This window comes from Mytilus californianus, unplaced genomic scaffold (genome assembly GCF_021869535.1).
Source record: "Mytilus californianus isolate M0D057914Y unplaced genomic scaffold, xbMytCali1.0.p SCAF_4, whole genome shotgun sequence".
Classification (NCBI taxonomy): domain Eukaryota; kingdom Metazoa; phylum Mollusca; class Bivalvia; order Mytilida; family Mytilidae; genus Mytilus; species Mytilus californianus.
In genome coordinates, this window is record NW_026262690.1 from 95192562 (window position 1) to 95213866 (window position 21305).

The 21305-nt window shown below is 33.2% G+C and overlaps 1 protein-coding gene across 1 annotated transcript in view; it reads right to left on the reverse strand.

Annotated features, from left to right (window-relative positions):
* The window catches only part of LOC127698883 (interferon-induced protein 44-like), a 23125-nt gene continuing 1820 nt past the window's right edge, over window positions 1-21305 (reverse strand). The window contains exons 3-8 of the mRNA XM_052202600.1: window positions 4347-4876; window positions 3577-3635; window positions 3096-3293; window positions 2584-2730; window positions 2129-2300; window positions 1-515 (exon numbers count right to left, since the gene is read on the reverse strand). Coding sequence (XP_052058560.1) covers window positions 202-515; window positions 2129-2300; window positions 2584-2730; window positions 3096-3293; window positions 3577-3635; window positions 4347-4866 — 1410 coding nt within the window. The 5' untranslated portion in view covers window positions 4867-4876 and the 3' untranslated portion in view covers window positions 1-201. The remainder of the gene's footprint in view (window positions 516-2128; window positions 2301-2583; window positions 2731-3095; window positions 3294-3576; window positions 3636-4346; window positions 4877-21305) is intronic.

Consider the following 21305-nt stretch of genomic DNA (forward strand, 5'->3'; position numbering starts at 1 on the left):
TTCATCGGTAAATAATTTTAATGGAAGTTTTCATTACCAGAAAAGCTGTTGTTAATAAAAGCATTAACTTTCTCCATGAGAAGGTTTGACAAATAAAATGCCATAATAAGGAAATCGAGTATATCCACCAAACTTTCTCCGTTATATTCCATATTCATGTTTTATTGGCTCATAATGAACTTTTCTTTACAATGTTTTTCATTATTCACGAATGTTCTCTTGTTTGAGCTTTCCCTCCTCCAACAAATCAAGATAATTGTACATATAGTCATCAGCAAATCGTAACACTTGCTGTAATGTCATGAGAGCTAGAGTGCTGATATTATCATCAAGTTCCATCTCGCTCTCGTAGTTTTTAAGGGGCAGTATATGAGCCCTTGGGAGACCCATGATCTGTGATACCCGGTCTACAACCTCCTGAATTATTGGACTATAAAACACTCTTGAAACAGACTCCTCAGTTATAATAGGACATACTTTGTCTATCTTGGTCAATAGCACTACCTGTGGTACACCTGAAAAAAAACATTCATGTTTTCAGTTGCTAGTGTATTTTATTAGAACATATTTTTAGCAACAATTCAGTTCTCGGTATGTATCTTTCTAATCGAAAGCAATAACTAGTACATAAAAAAAATCCCGTTCAACTTATATATTATCCTATTAATTGCAATTATTAATAAATACGCAAATAAATCAGTATGTTAATTGGACAATAAATTCAGTTTTATTAGCGAGAGAAAATACCAAAGGGCAATCGCATAAGTACAATAAAAAAAGACAACATTAATATGTCCAAAATATAAACGAAAAGACAAATAACGATACAAACACTGCACACTATACACAAAAAGCAAGATATTGATTATATCAATCTAAATTTACTTTTATAACGTTTTAATTAACAAGAGTACACACGCTAAAATGTATTGCCAGCTGTATTAATCATGACTGAATTTATGTTGATAGTCTGTTAACGTGGTTTTACTACAAGTTCTAGTATCACATAAACTTAACATTATCAATGATCCACACAAATGAGTTCAAGGTCAGATGAACCCTACCAGATAGACATGTACAACCTAACACTCATTCCCTACACCAAATAGTGTTGAACTACTGCTTAAAGTATCTGATAAATAGACAAAAGCATGAAAAGTGAACATTGACCAATGAACCATGAAAATGAGGTCAAGGTCAGGTGAAACCTGCCAGACATATCACCTTACAATCATTCAATACACCAAATATTATGGCCTTATGGCTTATAGTGTCTGATAAATAGACCAAACCGGAAAACCTTTCATTGAACAATGAGCCATGTAAAATGGTCAAGATCAATCAGAAGAAATCTGCCAAAATAGACATGTATACCTTTCAATCATTCCATACACCTATTATCGCTGATCTATTGATTATAGCATATGAAAAACAAACCAAACCACAAAAACTTAACATTGACCATGAATATAACTATAAGGTCAAAGTCAGATGAACCTGCCAGTCGGACTTGTACACCTTACAATCATTCAATACGCCAAATATAGCTGACCCATTGCTTATAGTATCTAAGGTACGAACTTCACCTTGATCACTGATCCATGAAATGAGGTTGAGGTCAGGTGAACCCTGTCTGACAGACATGTAGACCTTTCAAAGATCCATATACTAAATATAGTTATCTTAGTGCTCATAATGAGTGAGTATTTTACATGACAAAAAGACTATATTTTTTTCAAGCAGTCGCTGAACCATGAAAATGTAATCCTTTTGTCTCGCATTCGGCGAAGAAAACGTTCTGTCTGACAGAACAATTAAATGATCTTGATGCTTTTTTCACTAAAAGAAGAATTTTCTTTTAAACATAAACAGTCAATATATGTCAATATGTCAATATTATTAGAAAAGCTATTCATTCTTAAATTGTGTACACAAAAAAGTTTTGAAAATTTTTGGCTTGACATCATATTTTGTCTTAAAAAATATACTTCAAACTTATCTGATGTTTTTTGTTTTTGTTTTTGGGAATATATTTTCCGCCTCTTTCTTTATTTCAAAAGAAGATTACATGACAGGATCGTTGTATGTATTTTACATATTTCTACATGCTGTGGTAATAGGACCATACCCTTTTGATTGAGTCTTGTCTGTAAGCTCTTTATCCTCTCAAGAACTTTTTCTGGTAAAACATCAACTGTACTACTATCCATAACAAATGCTACACAGTGTATCTTGTCGGACAGTTGTGGACTGGTTATAAATCCATGTAACTCTGGAGAAATTGGAAGTGATGGATTAAACTGAAAAAAGACAACAGTTCAATGAATCAACATTCATTTTTAATCACAGTTTGTTACATTTTTAATTCTAATAGAATATTCCTGAGTGTCGCTAAAAGCCAAAAGAAAAATGTTTATGTATTTTGGTTCCCGGAAAACAAATAATTAATTAAACAGGCTTTTATTTTATCATCTGCCAACAATTAATTTACCTGTGCATTTTTTGAGTTATTATAGGTCTAAACAAGAATTTAAAAATCAAACACAGAAAACACCTGTTTATTCCTATCAAAGTGAATACTACCTGATGTCTGTCTGGCAAATGTCCGTCTACGATATAACTAATTTCTTGTCCGTCTATTCCTTGGTCAGCCTCTAGACCACGAGTATCATGAAGGCGAAAATGCATTGGTTTTCCAGATGGTCCATTTCTAACTTGGTACGTTCGGTACTAAAATCGAGTAAACATAAAAACAAATAAAAATATCTCTAATGAAATACCGAGATATATGTAATGACGAAATTTACTGAATTTTCATTTTATCTTAATTTATTTCAAATTTGGACAACTGTTTTTACTGAAAAATTGCATACATAAGATAGAATTAAAGAAGCTACGTTATAGAAGCTAAATTAAAATAAGGTATTTAGATAAATTAACATACTCGTAAGGACGGAAATCAGTATTATCAAACTGTTTTTAAAATGAAGACAAACAAGGAAATTGAATGACAGATATATAACACGGTAAATGCAATTTTGTTGTATACGTGTGCCACAGTTTACTCGTGATAAACCTAATCATAAAACACCTACCACTGTTGTAAGACTATGTTCAGCGTTACCGCTGCATGCCTGACTAGTGATGTATCCACGGAATATAGAGTTGATGGTGTTGAAAAAACTCGACTTCCCTGCTCCAACTTGACCAACGAGTAAAATCCTGGCCTGCTGAATTTTCAGTTCTTTCAATGGTTTGTAATGTTCAATATTCGTCTTCAACTCTTCCAAGAACTGTAGAAATAATCACATAAATTATATCTATATATCGATAAGTAACCATTGTTGAGGGGAAAAGACTATTTGTGTCTCAACCCTTTTGCATATTTAAGCAAATAAAATATGTTTAAACTATTTACCTTCAAATAATGTCATCGTGATTTTGACTTCGTTCCAATGGCATATGTTATGTGCAGATAAGCAAGAGACTTAAAAACCTTATTAACTATTAAAATGGTTTTGCGTAAATGTAAAGATTGTGTTTGGTATATTATTTGGTAATTTGTTAGCACCTCACCTTAAGGTTCCATTCAGGTGTTCTCCTCCATGGATTTTCCAAAGGAGCATTTGGAAGTTCTGAAAAATATTTCAACTGTCTAATTCTATATCTGATTCTGGTAAATTAATGCTCAGTATTATTTTTCATACGCAATTTTCAAGGTTTAATAGAAGGTAAAACCTTCTTAGCTATCTTAACCTCTTAACCAGATCATCTTGAATGCAAACATGATATCATAGTAAAGCTATTGTGTTTCTTATTTTAGATTTTAAATATTGACAACATTACTAGTTCTAGTTCCCCCTTTCCTAACTGAATTTCTTACCTAATCATGTATTTTACATATTCTTACAATTTGCAGGTTTTATTTTCTCATGTTTTAGACTTGAAATATGGCAAAAATAATCAAAGCAATTATTTAAATCGACACTTGAGATTTCAGTCAGTTACAGTGAGAGTTCTAGTTTCTTAATTTTTTTTTGTCTATTTGAATTTTAAATTATCGGAAGTTTTGATTAGAGCCAATTCTGTATAAGATTTTGATATTTGTCTTTTGGATTATATTGAATGTGCCTATTAACGTCCTCCGAATGGTGGGAATCTCCATCTAAAGATGATACATGCAAGTCATTTCTGTTTTATTTGTATTATGCAAAAAGTTTGATAAGTCCTGTTTGTGCTAAACTGGAAAATTATTTCTTTTGATTTTCATATGCATTAGGTAAGGTAAAATATTTGATATACCTTAGTGTTAGACCAACATTTTAATAACAACACGTCTTACTTACCCTCTACCATGTAAACTTCAAGATCTGTAACTTTCAAATTCCCATTACAAATTGTATTCAAGTTCTCTCCTTTCATGTTATAAGAAGTACCAAAGCTTGCAGAACCGTTTAAAGGATAGCAGGTACCATCATGAGTTACAGTTCCATTAAATGTATACAAGTCATGTCCACCACCAAATGTTGGACCATAGTTTTGGTGGTCGTACACAGCATTCTCTGGATTAGTGACAGTGAACACTACTGGCTTGAAGGTTCCATCTTGATACAATCTAAACAAGAATGCTTTATTGTCGAGTGAATATGCGTTAGCATTTCTCCAAGCTATAGATGTGTAACCTCCATAAACAGAACCACTGGTATTATACAGCACTGTAACTGTAGCACCTTTATTGTTGCACTTTGAATGGAATGTTGTGGCAACACAACCATCCCTTGATGCTTTGAACAACAATGTGTACTTGTGCCGCCCTTTAATCCATTCCGATAACTGTTTTTGGTCACCTTTGTTTATTTCTGGCATTGCGTTCAAGCTAAACAAATAAGAAAAAAATAGTTCGACAAAAATCAAACTTGTTCTTTTAAATTCATATGACATTTTTTTGTGAGGTATGCACTTTTTTGCTCTTTGAATTTTTAAAACAATCTTTAGGGGAGGATTAAAGTTTAGAATAATTTGAATTTCAAATCTGAAAGCAAAACATTTAAGCAGGCTAAAATGGTAACGTCCGGATTTGGCTATAGTTTAGGTCCTTTTAAGTTGATCAGTTGTTCAACGTTTTAATAGGTTTTGAATTTTCAAACATTTGGCCTCAAGCATCACTGAAGAGACATTGATTGTCGAAATACGAATCTGCTGCAGTGAAATTTGTACCGTTAATATTATTGATAAAAAAGTCTCTAAAGAACTTCAGAAAAGGTTTGAAAAACTTCTTTTTTTTTGGGTGGTGCTTTTAATATGATTTTATCTTTATACATTTTCGATTTTTTTACATAACCAATGAACTAGTACAGGAACAATTGCAGTTGTAATGCTATATTAGTGTACCAGATCTCTCAAAGAATATAGAGCTTTAGTCATACCTATCGTCTGACTGTTTTGGACAAAATGGACAATATGTGGATCTTGACATTCTTGATTTTTATGTACTTGTCAGTATCTCTCACTACAACGTTGTTTTTTTTAAACCATAGACAGCACTTGCATTTTACGCGATATGTTCTATTCTTGGCCATGGCGGCAACGTTAGTTGGTCAATGGGTTCATCGAAAATTGTTTTGTTTTAAACTAGTTACTCTAAGGACGGCTGTTGCCGAATTTGGTTGCAATTAGCATGGTAGTTTCATAGATGTTTGTAAAAGTAAACGAACGACTACGGTCGACGAACGCCAAGTGATGAAAATAGCTTAAAATGGCCCTTTGACACTGGAGAGCTAAACATAAAAAATCTTGGAAATATCTTTAACCACGGAATATGATTATTGAACATACGCATAAGCATTGGACTGGATCAAATTGAAATAATAAACGGAGCTCTGCACCATCCAAAGTATTACTGTACTTATCAATGTATTAATTGAATATGAGTACTTAAATATTGTTTTTGTTTTTATCTTATTTTTGTACTTGTTTATACTTAAGTTTAAGACCTCTGTAAAACACTGCCTCAAGGGGTGGTCAAATATACAATACAAAATTAGTTTGTTTGTTTAAAGCAAAGAACATGATTTATAAAAGTGTTCAAATCGCTGGTTTAATCTTCATAAAAAACATTCAGAGCAAAAAATCTTTGCAGGTAATGAGGGGTCGATACTTAAAGATATCGCCATAATAGGGGCTTCAGGGAGTGAACCCTTATTTAAAATAACAATACAGCTTGTATTCAACATGATGAAGTTTCGGGAACCATATTTCGTAACTTTGGTGAAATTATGGTAGCAACTCCCTCAGACATAATTAAACTTAGATGGATTGATTGTTGTTTGCTAAACGTCCATTCTTAATCATTCCATGCATATGTATTCCACTAGATATATAAATTAAAGTTAAATGCATTTTGTGTTTTATCAACAAAATATTTTTTGAGTTTCAATGGTTTTCCTGAAAATTGTTTGACATCTTTTCGAATGAATCAGATTTTTCTCCATCAGTGTGCAAAACTTCATTTTCTTCATCCATTTAACTTATTTAAACGATGTGAGTTTTAATTGAACCCTATATATATTCAATTTATGTTGAAATCAAACACAGAAAAATTTTGAAACTTGAAAACTGGGCCCAAAATCAGAAATCTAAATATATGTTTATTAATAGACAAACTAAGCTTAGTTTTTAAAGGAGTTTGCTTCATCAATATATATATATATATATATATATATATATATATATATATATATATAAACAAGTCTAAATTGAAAACAACGTTCAAACCTATGATTGCGTTGGATAAAAACCGCAATTTTTATACGTGTGCATGCAAAACAAATTTCTTGTTAGAGGGGTCTAAATACAGCACAAACAACATTTTTCAAAAGACCAAAAAAGTGAAAAAGTATATTTTAACAAAACGCATTTGACTAACAGGTCGAACAACAAATGTTCTTAAACCCTGCTGACTGCCATTGGCGATTGCCAAATAAACGGATCACCGATGTAATAAATGGATCTTGAATATAAATTTAATACTAAACAGAAAACAATAAACTTGCGGAAAAGATGTTATACCGCAAACAAAAGGTGCAAAGGTTTTTGTACACCATATCCGGATTTCGACAATTAATGTCTCTTCAGTGATGTTAGGAACCGAAACGGTATTTGGAAAGCCATACAATTTACCTCAATTTTTACCCAAAATTGCGGTTTTTATCCAACGCAATCATAGGTTTGAACGTTGTTTTCAATTTAGACTTGTTTATATTTTTTCGTTTGGGCTTGTATTATATTTGCCTTCGGGTTTATATGATCCGTTCATCCTATTTTGACTCCTCAAAATTCAGGAGTCTATCCTAAATTGAGGTAAATTGTATGGCTTTCCAAATACCGTTTCGATTCCTAACATCACTGAAGAGACATTAATTGTCGAAATCCGGATATGGTGTACAAAAACCTTTGCACCTTTTGTTTGCGGTATAACATCTTTTCCGCAAGTTTATTGTTTTCTGTTTAGTATTAAATTTATATTCAAGATCCATTTATTACATCGGTGATCCGTTTATTTGGCAATCGCCAATGGCAGTCAGCAGGGTTTAAGAACATTTGTTGTTCGACCTGTTAGTCAAATGCGTTTTGTTAAAATATACTTTTTCACTTTTTTGGTCTTTTGGAAAATGTTGTTTGTGCTGTATATATATATAATATATATATCATTCAAAAAATAAGTTTACACAGAATAACAAACAAACCAACCACAAAATTCTTCAAACAATTTCCAAAAGAAAAGATGAAAAAAAAATCCTAAATGTCATTCATCATTATTACAATTTCTATTAAAAATCTATAAAACTTATCTGTAATTATCTTCAAAATGTCTTATAATGAACAGTAAATTTCAAACTTTATTTATACCGTCCTACAAATCTTTTCATCAACACTTAGGAAACAGAAAACTTTCAAATAAATCTGTCGCTCCAATTTTGATTGTGTGATAAGATATTTACCTGATGTTTTGTCATCTATTAACAGGTGAAAATTATTTAAAAAACACTTAGTGCAATCAAACTTTATATATATAATGAAAGAACCTTAGTGAGCGCGCTCACATACCCCACGTCCCCACATTGTCATTGGAGAAATAAAATAAGTGTAAGAAAAAAAAATTGTATCAAAAAAAAATATTGAATCATAATTTCCTGTCAATATGCACATCTACGTAGTATGTCCTTATTATCTGAAAAGGTTTCATGAAATTCTGTTGTGTGGTTTGAGAGGAGTTGCGATGACAAACTGTTGCAGTAGTACATAAAAGTAAATAAGTTCAAAGGGGCGTAACTCCTAGAAAAAGAATTGAATCGTAATTTCCTGTCGATATGCACAACTGCATAGTATGTCCTTATTATCTAAAAAGGTTTCGTGAAATTCTGTTGTGTGGTTTGAGAGGAGTTGCGATGACAAAAGGTTGCAGTAGTAGATTTGGGCAAATAAGTTCAAAGGGGCGTAACTCCTGAAAAAAAAAATTGAATCGTAATTTCCTGTCGATATGCACATCTACGTAGTATGTCCTTATTATCTGAAAAGGTTTCATGAAATTCTGTTGTGTGGTTTGAGAGGAGTTGCGATGACAAACTGTTGCAGTAGTACATTAAAGTAAATAAGTTCAAAGGGGCGTAACTCCTAGAAAAAGAATTGAATCATAATTTCCTGTCGATATGCATAACTACATAGTATGTCCTTATTATCTAAAAAGGTTTCGTGAAATTCTGTTGTGTGGTTTGAGAGGAGTTGCGATGACAAACTGTTGCAGTAGTATATTGGGCAAATAAGTTCAAAGGGGCGTAACTCCTGGAAAAAAAAATTGAATCGTAATTTCCTGTCGATATGCACAACTACATAGTATGTCCTTATTATCTAAAAAGATTTCGTGAAATTCTGTTGTGTGGTTTGAGAGGAGTTGCGATGACAAGAAACAGGACTGACGGACTGACAGACAGACGGACGGACAGACGGACTGACGGACGGACGGGTCAAAAACATTATACCCTCCGCAACTCGTTGCGTGGGGTATAATTAATAGTTCCCAATATTTTGTCTTTCATTTGTCACAAACTAATATAGATCTGCAACATGTCTATCAATGTCAACAATTTTATCTACACAATGTAATGTAATGAAATAAATCCTTTAATAGAAATAGATTATTATCTAATGAAAATGATATTTGCAAATCACTATTTCTGTTCAAAGGGAAATAACTCAATCATATAATAATTATATATTTGGACTTCTAAAAAGTCGAAAACTCAAAAACGAGAGAAGCTAAAATCGTGAAAATTGAACTTGACCTTCATTTAGTCACAGGAAACAACATATCAAAATTTGAAAAAAAAAATCATCAAAGCGTTTGCATGTTTAATATAAAAAAAAAATTTTAAATTTTCATTTGAAACAGGTTAAATAATTGAACGTTGCTGCGTACTTAAACATCCCAAAGGAATAGCACCCTTCGATTCAAACTGGTATAATTCTAGAATTTTAGAGTTGACAAAGGTAAGGGAATAGAAACAGAAGCTGCGTAGTAATATGAAATATAACCCAAATGAAAAGTACTGCGCGAATTAGAACTACACCTTCTCATCGATCCCATTTGGTGCCAAAGTTTTTTATTTTCTTATCCAAAATCTTTCCCGAGCGAATCTATCCTCCCTAGACCAAGCAGCGTTGTGGTCTATGATTAAAATGGTCAGTCGATTGAGATCTGATCTTTGTGGCCAGGGAATCTCAAATGTCGACTGAGAGGAAGGTCTGGATTGCATTCATAGTCGCTACGACGGCCGTTCATACGTTTATGCAATGGCTGTTCTGACTCACCAACATACTGGTTACCACATTTACACTGTAGGAGATACACAGCATGTGCAATCTTACAATTAAAATTGCAAAATATGTCGTATTCCGAACCAGTGGAGTGACTGTTAAAAGCCTGGGTATTCAGTATTTGCTTGCAAGTCATACATCGTTTGTTTCCGCATCCCTTGCAAGTGCCCACAGACGAAGAGCCTGATTTGGAGGATAAATCAGCTCTCACCAGCAAGTCTTTAAGGCTTGTGGGCCTACGGAAAGCCAGTACAGGTGGCTCGGGAAATATCTTGGATAGTTTAGGATGTTTTTCGATTTCTTTCTAATTTTTGCGGATAATGTGTGATGACTTGTCAAATTTGGGATGGTAAGTCAGCACAAACGGCACTCTTTTGTTAACCTTTTTGTCTTTATATTGTAAAAGTTCATCTCGGCTGATGTTGTGGTACGAGTGAAACCTTTATCAATGTATTTTCTTCTGTAGCCCCGATTTTTTAGGTGACCGCAAAGTTCTTGTTATCGCCTTTTTCCAGTATCATTGGTGGAGCAATTCCGTTTTATTCGTATGGCCTGGCTATCGGGAATGCTCTTGGTGCAATGTTTAGGATGACAACTCAAAGGAGAAAGATATTGATGTTTGTCATTGGGCTTGCAATACAAATCTGTAAATATGCGTATCAGTGTCAAGAAATGTGATCTTAGAGTCAGAGATTTCATAAGTGAATTTTATTGAGGGATGGGCATCGTTGGCATGTTGAATGAATACATTGATTTCTTGTTCAGTGTTATCCCACTTCATGTCAATATCGTCGATGAATCGGAACCAAGAGAGAGGTTGATAAAGAGAAGAATTGAGAATTTGCTGTTCTAATTTGCCCATAAAAATATTGGCATAAGACGGGGCCATCTTTGTTCCCATTGCTGTTCTATTAACCCGGGGCATTCCAATACCAAAGTTAGAAGCTGGTCTAGATATTCAGTTGGTGGGTGTAAGGTATTGCGAGAGTTCCAGACTTCCCTACAGGCTTCAATACCATCGTCATGGTGATGTCAGTATAGAGAGAGGTAACATTAAGCGAGACAAGGATTGTTTCAGGTGGGAGAGGGTTCAAAGATTCCATTTTCTTAAGATAGTGTGTTGTGTATTGTATATAGGAAGGTAAATTTTCTACATGTGTTCCTAAATGAAAGTCAATAAATTCTGATATTTTTCTCTCTAGGGTGGTCATTGGCAGAAACAATTGGTCTACCTGGATTATTGACTTTGTGTATTTTGGGCAGAAGATAGAAACGCCCCTGCTTTGATTTTTCAGGTTTAAGATATTTGAATGTGTCTTCATCAATATGACACTGTTCACACATGATTTTCAAGTTTGTGGTGACCTCTTTGTAGAATTGAGGGGTAGACGCAGTGCTTTTCATTTGGGTTATATTTATTATTACTGCGCATTCCTTTACCTTTGTCGACTTTAAAATTCTAGAATTATACCAGTTTAAATCGTAGGGTGCTATTCATTTTGTATATTTAAGTACGCAGCCACGTTCAATTACTTAACCTGTTTCAAAATTATTTTTTTTTTTAAACTTTAATTAAACATTATCAAACTGCTTAAATTTTAGAAATATACCCGGGCTGTTCATAACGCACATTAATATTTTTGTTAGTAGCATATCTATGCAGTCTCTGTTGTAAATACCTAACCTCTGCACTTTTGAAATTTTAGTATTGTACATGCATTGCTGTGTTCGGTTTTAATTGTATAAATTTGAAGATTGTTAAAGTTAAATCAGAATAGATTGATATGATTCATTTTACATCATAATCATACTGATGAAGGATATCTGTTATCCGAAATATTTATAGATAATTCATTTAAAGTTTCCTTTCTTTTTAATATTGGTGTTGTTTTGTACACTTTTTAGGCGTTTATATAATTCATTAATTGTGTACATGTATCGTTACTCGTAACGATCCAGCGCCCTCCTAAGAAAGATCGTTGACTAATAGTTAGACGTTTGATATATATATATATATATCATGTACTGTGTTACAACTCTAGATTCTACTGACGAGGAAAGGTAACACTAGGCCACCGAAAGCTGAATTTTTAGTTCAGTCTAGGTGGCCGAGTGGTCTAGAGCGCTGGACACCGTGCAGGCGGTGTTGTCTCGATATCCCAATAGCAATAGTTCGAATCCCGGCGAGGGAAGAACAAACATTTGCTTCCGCAAATTTGGAGATTTAACATTGTTGTGCTGATAATTAGAGAAATTATGAATATAATATGTTTCCAGCCGTGTATCAACTTCACTGGTGATCAAATGGATGGATCTGTCCTAGAGTTGCCACTTGTTTAGACGTACTTTACGTTTATCAAAATAATTATTTCTTTGACTATATCATACGATCCTTCAGTACAGATAACTTAGCTAGTCTGCAATCAATTCCATCTTCATGCCTTATATATCATGTACTGTGTTACAATTCTAGATTCTACTGACGAGGAAAGATAACACTAAACCACCGAAAGTGCAGTCTAGGCGGCTGAGTGGTCTAGAGCGCTGGACAACGAGCAGGCGGTGTTGTCTCGATATCCCAATAGCATGAGTTCGAATCCCGGCGAGGTTAAATCTACATAATTACTCTAAATATCAGCACAACAATGTTAAATCTGCAAATTTGCGGAAACAATTTTTTGTTCTTCCCTCGTCGGGATTCGAAATCATATTATATATATATATATATATATATATATATATATATATAAACAAGTCTAAATTGAAAACAACGTTCAAACCTATGATTGCGTTGGATAAAAACCGCAATTTTTATACGTGTGCATGCAAAACAAATTTCTTGTTAGAGGGGTCTAAATACAGCACAAACAACATTTTCCAAAAGACCAAAAAAGAGAAAAAGTATATTTTAACAAAACGCATTTGACTAACAGGTCGAACAACAAATGTTCTTAAACCCTGCTGACTGCCATTGGCGATTGCCAAATAAACGGATCACCGATGTAATAAATGGATCTTAATTAAAAATTTAATACTAAACAGAAAACAATAAACTTGCGGAAAAGATGGTATACCGCAAACAAAAGGTGCAAAGGTTTTTGTACACCATATCCGGATTTCGACAATTAATGTCTCTTCAGTGATGTTAGGAATCGAAACGGTATTTGGAAAGCCATACAATTTACCTCAATTTAGGATAGACTCTTGAATTTTGAGGAGTCAAAATAGGATGAACGGATCATATAAACCCGAAGGCAAATATAATACAAGCCCAAACGAAAAAATATAAACAAGTCTAAATTGAAAACAACGTTCAAACCTATGATTGCGTTGGATAAAAACCGCAATTTTTATACGTGTGCATGCAAAACAAATTTCTTGTTAGAGGGGTCTAAATACAGCACAAACAACATTTTCCAAAAGAGGAAAAAAGTGAAAAAGTATATTTTAACAAAACGCATTTGACTAACAGGTCGAACAACAAATGTTCTTAAACCCTGCTGACTGCCATTGGCGATTGCCAAATAAACGGATCACCGATGTAATAAATGGATCTTAATTAAAAATTTAATACTAAACAGAAAACAATAAACTTGCGGAAAAGATGGTATACCGCAAACAAAAGGTGCAAAGGTTTTTGTACACCATATCCGGATTTCGACAATTAATGTCTCTTCAGTGATGTTAGGAATCGAAACGGTATTTGGAAAGCCATACAATTTACCTCAATTTAGGATAGACTCTTGAATTTGGAGGAGTCAAAATAGGATGAACGGATCATATAAACCCGAAGGCAAATATAATACAAGCCCAAACGAAAAAATATAAACAAGTCTAAATTGAAAACAACGTTCAAACCTATGATTGCGTTGGATAAAAACCGCAATTTTTATACGTGTGCATGCAAAACAAATTTCTTGTTAGAGGGGTCTAAATACAGCACAAACAACATTTTCCAAAAGACCAAAAAAGAGAAAAAGTATATTTTAACAAAACGCATTTGACTAACAGGTCGAACAACAAATGTTCTTAAACCCTGCTGACTGCCATTGGCGATTGCCAAATAAACGGATCACCGATGTAATAAATGGATCTTAATTAAAAATTTAATACTAAACAGGAAACAATAAACTTGCGGAAAAGATGGTATACCGCAAACAAAAGGTGCAAAGGTTTTTGTACACCATATCCGGATTTCGACAATTAATGTCTCTTCAGTGATGTTAGGAATCGAAACGGTATTTGGAAAGCCATACAATTTACCTCAATTTAGGATAGACTCTTGAATTTTGAGGAGTCAAAATAGGATGAACGGATCATATAAACCCGAAGGCAAATATAATACAAGCCCAAACGAAAAAATATAAACAAGTCTAAATTGAAAACAACGTTCAAACCTATGATTGCGTTGGATAAAAACCGCAATTTTTATACGTGTGCATGCAAAACAAATTTCTTGTTAGAGGGGTCTAAATACAGCACAAACAATATTTTCCAAAAGACCAAAAAAGAGAAAAAGTATATTTTAACAAAACGCATTTGACTAACAGGTCGAACAACAAATGTTCTTAAACCCTGCTGACTGCCATTGGCGATTGCCAAATAAACGGATCACTGATGTAATAAATGGATCTTAATTAAAAATTTAATACTAAACAGAAAACAATAAACTTGCGAAAAAGATGGTATACCGCAAATAAAAGGTGCAAAGGTTTTTGTACACTATATCCGGATTTCGACAATTAATGTCTCTTCAGTGATGTTAGGAATCGAAACGGTATTTGGAAAGCCATACAATTTACCTCAATTTAGGATAGACTCTTGAATTTTGAGGAGTCAAAATAGGATGAACGGATCATATAAACCCGAAGGCAAATATGATACAAGCCCAAACGAAAAAATATAAACAAGTCTAAATTGAAAACAACGTTCAAACCTATGATTGCGTTGGATAAAAACCGCAATTTTTATACGTGTGCATGCAAAACAAATTTCTTGCTAGAGGGGTCTAAATACAGCACAAACAACATTTTCCTAAAGACCAAAGAAGTGAAAAAGTATATTTTAACAAAACGCATTTGACTAACAGGTCGAACAACAAATGTTCTTAAACCCTGCTGACTGCCATTGGCGATTGCCAAATAAACGGATCACCGATGTAATAAATGGATCTTAATTAAAAATTTAATATTAAACAGAAAACAATAAACTTGCGGAAAAGATGATATACCGCAAACAAAAGGTGCAAAAGTTTTTGTACACCATATCCGGATTTCGACAATTAATGTCTCTTCAGTGATGTTAGGAATCGAAACGATATTTGGAAAGCCATACAATTTACCTCAATTTAGGATAGACTCTTGAATTTTGAGGAGTCAAAATATTATGAACGGATCATATAAACCCGAAGGCAAATATAATACAAGCCCAAACGAAAAAATATAAACAAGTCTAAATTGAAAACAACGTTCAAACCTATGATTGCGTTGGATAAAAACCGCAATTTTTATACGTGTGCATGCAAAACAAATATCTTGTTAGAGGGGTCTAAATACAGCACAAACAACTTTTTTCACTTTTTTGGTCTTTTGGAAAATGTTGTTTGTGCTGTATTTAGACCACTCTACAAAGAAATTTGTTTTGCATGCACACGTATAAAAATTGCGGTTTTTATCCAACGCAATCATAGGTTTGAACGTTGTTTTCAATTTAGACTTGTTTATATTTTTTTGTTTGGGTTTGTATTATATTTGCCTTCGGGTTTATATGATCCGTTCATCCTATTTTGACTCTTCAAAATTCAAGAGTCAATCCCAAATTGAGGTAAATTATATGGCCTTCCAAATACCGTTTCGATTCCTAACATCACTGAAGAGACATTTATTGTCGAAATCCGGATATGGTGTACAAATTTTTGCACCTTATGTTTGCGGTATACCATCTTTTCCGCAAGTTTATTGTTTTCTGTTTGGTATATTATTAAGATCCATTTTTACATCTGGTGATCTGTTTATTTGGCAATCGCCAATGGCAGTCAGCAGGGTTTAAGAACATCCGTTGTTCGACCTGCTAGTCAAATGCGTTTTGTTAAAATATACTTTTTCACTTTTTTGGTCTTTTGGAAAATGTTGTTTGTGCTGTATTTAGGCCACTCTACCAAGAAATTTGTTTTGCATGCACACGTATAAAAATTGCGGTTTTTATCCAACGCAATCATAGGTTTGAACGTTGTTTTCAATTTAGACTTGTTTATATTTTTTTGTTTGGGCTTGTATTATATTTGCCTTCGGGTTTATATGATCCGTTCATCCTATTTTGACTCTTCAAAATTCAAGAGTCAATCCCAAATTGAGGTAAATTATATGGCCTTCCAAATACCGTTTCGATTCCTAACATCACTGAAGAGACATTTATTGTCGAAATCCGGATATGGTGTACAAATTTTTGCACCTTATGTTTGCGGTATACCATCTTTTCCGCAAGTTTATTGTTTTCTGTTTGGTATATTATTAATAAATTAAGATCCATTTTTACATCTGGTGATCTGTTTATTTGGCAATCGCCATGGCAGTCAGCAGGGTTTAAGAACATCCGTTGTTTGACCTGCTAGTCAAATGCGTTTTGTTAAAATATACTTTTTCACTTTTTTGGTCTTTTGGAAAATGTTGTTTGTGCTGTATTTAGACCACTCTACCAAGAAATTTGTTTTGCATGCACACGTATAAAAATTGCGGTTTTTATCCAACGCAATCATAGGTTTGAACGTTGTTTTCAATTTAGACTTGTTTATATTTTTTTGTTTGGGCTTGTATTATATTTGCCTTCGGGTTTATATGATCCGTTCATCCTATTTTGACTCTTCAAAATTCAAGAGTCAATCCCAAATTGAGGTAAATTATATGGCCTTCCAAATACTGTTTCGATTCCTAACATCACTGAAGAGACATTTATTATCGAAATCCGGATATGGTGTACAAATTTTTGCGGTATACCATCTTTTCCGCAAGTTTATTGTTTTCTGTTTGGTATATTATTAATAAATTAAGATCCATTTTTACATCTGGTGATCTGTTTATTTGGCAATCGCCATGGCAGTCAGCAGGGTTTAAGAACATCCGTTGTTCGACCTGCTAGTCAAATGCGTTTTGTTAAAATATACTTTTTCACTTTTTTGGTCTTTTGGAAAATGTTGTTTGTGTTGTATTTAGACCACTCTACCGAGAAATTTGTTTTGCATGCACACGTATAAAAATTGCGGTTTTTATCCAACGCAATCATAGGTTTGAACGTTGTTTTCAATTTAGACTTGTTTATATATATATTATATTTTTTTGTTTGGGCTTGTATTATATTTGCCTTCGGGTTTATATGATCCGTTCATCCTATTTTGACTCTTCAAAATTCAAGAGTCAATCCCAAATTGAGGTAAATTATATGGCCTTCCAAATACCGTTTCGATTCCTAACATCACTGAAGAGACATTTATTGTCGAAATCCGGATATGGTGTACAAATTTTTGCACCTTATGTTTGCGGTATACCATCTTTTCCGCAAGTTTATTGTTTTCTGTTTGGTATATTATTAATAAATTAAGATCCATTTTTACATCTGGTGATCTGTTTATTTGGCAATCGCCATGGCAGTCAGCAGGGTTTAAGAACATCCGTTGTTCGACCTGCTAGTCAAATGCGTTTTGTTAAAATATACTTTTTCACTTTTTTGGTCTTTTGGAAAATGTTGTTTGTGCTGTATTTAGACCACTCTACCAAGAAATTTGTTTTGCATGCACACGTATAAAAATTGCGGTTTTTATCCAACGCAATCATAGGTTTGAACGTTGTTTTCAATTTAGACTTGTTTATATATATATTATATTTTTTTGTTTGGGCTTGTATTATATTTGCCTTCGGGTTTATATGATCCGTTCATCCTATTTTGACTCTTCAAAATTCAAGAGTCAATCGCAAATTGAGGTAAATTATATGGCCTTCCAAATACCGTTTCGATTCCTAACATCACTGAAGAGACATTTATTGTCGAAATCCGGATATGGTGTACAAATTTTTGCACCTTATGTTTGCGGTATACCATCTTTTCCGCAAGTTTATTGTTTTCTGTTTGGTATATTATTAATAAATTAAGATCCATTTTTACATCTGGTGATCTGTTTATTTGGCAATCGCCATGGCAGTCAGCAGGGTTTAAGAACATCCGTTGTTCGACCTGCTAGTCAAATACGTTTTGTTAAAATATACTTTTTCACTTTTTTGGTCTTTTGGAAAATGTTGTTTGTGCTGTATTTAGACCACTCTACCAAGAAATTTGTTTTGCATGCACACGTATAAAAATTGCGGTTTTTATCCAACGCAGTCATAGGTTTGAACGTTGTTTTCAATTTAGACTTGTATATATATATATATATATATATACACAAGTCTAAATTGAAAACAACGTTCAAACCTATGATTGCGTTGTATAAAAAAATATATATATATATATATGTTCAGTCTAGGTGGTGTTGTCTCGATATCCCAATAGCATGAGTTCAAATCCCGACGAGGGAAGAACAAAAATTTGCTTCCGCAAATTTGCAGATTTAACATTGTTATGCTGATATTTAGAGTAGTTATGTCTAGAGCGCTGGACATGAGGCTAAGCGATTGGTGCTGTAGTGTATCAAAGGTGTGAGTTCGAATCCCGTTGAGGGACAAAAATTTGTCAGCATAAAAGTCTAATTCTAACACTGTTGGGTGTAATTTTCAGACTTATATAAATATTTGTATTAACCCTGTGTATCAAACACACTGAGATCCAGTGGGCATATATATTGTATGGTTGTCACTTGCTTAGACTTGTTTGTATGATATACTTATTTCTAGTGACTGTATAATGAATTGAATCATTATCCCATACGGTATATAAAAATTGTTGAGTTAGATTGCTGACAAATAACAAATACATTGTGTATTAAATAATAATATAACATCTTCACACGCTTAAAACACATGTCTTGTTTCTGTCTCTAGATTCGCCTTACGTGACAAGGTAACACTACGACTATTGAAATTATATTCTTTATATAGCGGATGTGGTCGTGTGGTCTAGAGCGCTGGACATGAGGCTAAGCGATTGGTGCTGTAGTGTATCAAAGGTGTGAGTTCGAATCCCGTTGAGGGACAAAAATTTGTCAGCATAAAAGTCTAATTCTAACACTGTTGGGTGTAACTTTCAGACTTATATATATATATATATAAAATGTCTGAATATATATATGTTCAACAGTGTTGTACCTCCTTCTCAGGTACACCCCGACATGAAGAAGTTCCTTAAATAAATTGGCAATGCATTGGATATATAGACGCACATGCTGGTTAAGTCATCCTTTTGTCTGATGCAGAGGGGTTGATACATATTGCAAGGTGACCCGAGTGCTTCATAAAAATGTGCTTCGGTCAACGCTTTAACACCCAAATAGAATCATAAAATGAAGCATTTAATTCTTAAATGATATTAATTACTGTAAAAAAGCTTGTGATACTTATCAAAAGCAACATGACAAAACATACATCGATTGTTGAAGACTTTATGTTGCCGTCCACATGTCGTGTGGTTATTTCTGTTTGATTTACTTACAACTCACATTTCCCTTATTCATATCATATACAGTAAATGGCGATATGATCTTCAAGATTAAATGTATTTTATAAAAATGTTTTTGCATTACAATAATTTTATATGTTCTTTGCAGATCAATTGTTTAAATAATTTCATAAATAAAATTTTCAAACTAAAATTTTCCGTATCTTAAAGTTGGTACACCATTTCAAACTGAAATTCTATCTTTTTTGCTAACAGCACCTAGTTGACTATTACTTTTTTTTAATTTCTAAATTGACGTTAATATACATGTACATATATACCAAACATGAATTTCATCTGAATATGCGAAATTATTTGGCACTAGCAAAACATAATCAAACCAAAAATTGGAAAACAATTGTTACATACAACATATCATTAAAGTTTTGTGTTCATGACACCCTTTGCAGAGACACGCAGACAAAAAGAAGGTATAGTCTAATTTTTGCACATTAGAGCATCTCTTGGATAGTCAGGATCGATAAACATACCCGTAGCAGCCTGATTTACTAGATACTTGGTTTAGTATATGACCTATTGAATGTCAGCATGCACGACTCGGAGAGTGGGGGTTGTTCCTTTATGATTGTATACAAGGACGTGACGCTGTAATAGGTCACTTTATTATTAATAACAATGATATATAAAGGGGCATTAGTTTATGTTCACCGATTTGACTCAAATTCTCGTATTTGATTTATAACATACTGAATCGTATACCCAAATTATAAAAAGTATAAAATGAACAATTTGCAATGCATGGGCTCGATAATATGTATCAGCATTGTGTGTGTATTTTAGTCTAGACGCTATCTAATTAACAATCGAGATAACCTCCGAAGACTGCCAACGGTCATATAACTCGATATAAATATAGATATAAATAGATAGCGAACTCGTGCATTTTGGATTTTTCTAGGTCTGTTTGATTTTATATTATAGGTTAAAAATATATGTTAATCATCGGTTTTATCTGTATAAGAATAAGAATGAGTTTTTGTGGATCGAATCAGTCAATCAAATGGTTTACCTTTGTTTCACTTTCAATGTTGACATTTTTTTCAATTTAATAACTGAACACGCCTAATTCATTCGTAACTTATCTCAAGCTAAGGAGTTAAATTGAAGGTCACATGAATACGGATTCAATGAGGTCGAATTATTCACTTGCAAGTGAATAATTCATCAGCGATTTTTCTTAGCTCATTTTGACAAAATTGAACCAAAATTGGCTGCTAAAAGCGAATAATTATATACCCTATTTCACTTTCAGTAATGATTGAACCAAAAAAACCATATCTTATTTTTTTTATATCTCGTAGCTAATGCCCCTTTAACGCAGATAAAAATCATCGGCCAATAATATGTTAATCTCCCCATGGTGTTTTCTACAGTTATAGATACAACATGAAAAATACAAACAACTAAAAATACATAAGCAGAGTTTAATAACGATGTATACAAATACATGTATGTAGAACGTGGTTTGTAGCTGATATATATTGAACATATCAAATGTACCTATATATGACATATATAATATATCAGTGGGTAATACATTTTCTACTTCTGATTATATCTGTATCTAATATTCTGAACGCATGTTGTTAAAATCTTTATCTGCTTAAACGTTCATTGACAAACGTAAAATCATCATTCGAAATCTAATAAAGATGCCACAGATTGTATGTGTATTAGCAGAGAAATTTATGAATGGGTTATGATTTTGCTATGAGGGGTCAGGATTTTCATAAAATATTAATATGTAAATGGAGGATGGATTTTTTAAACAC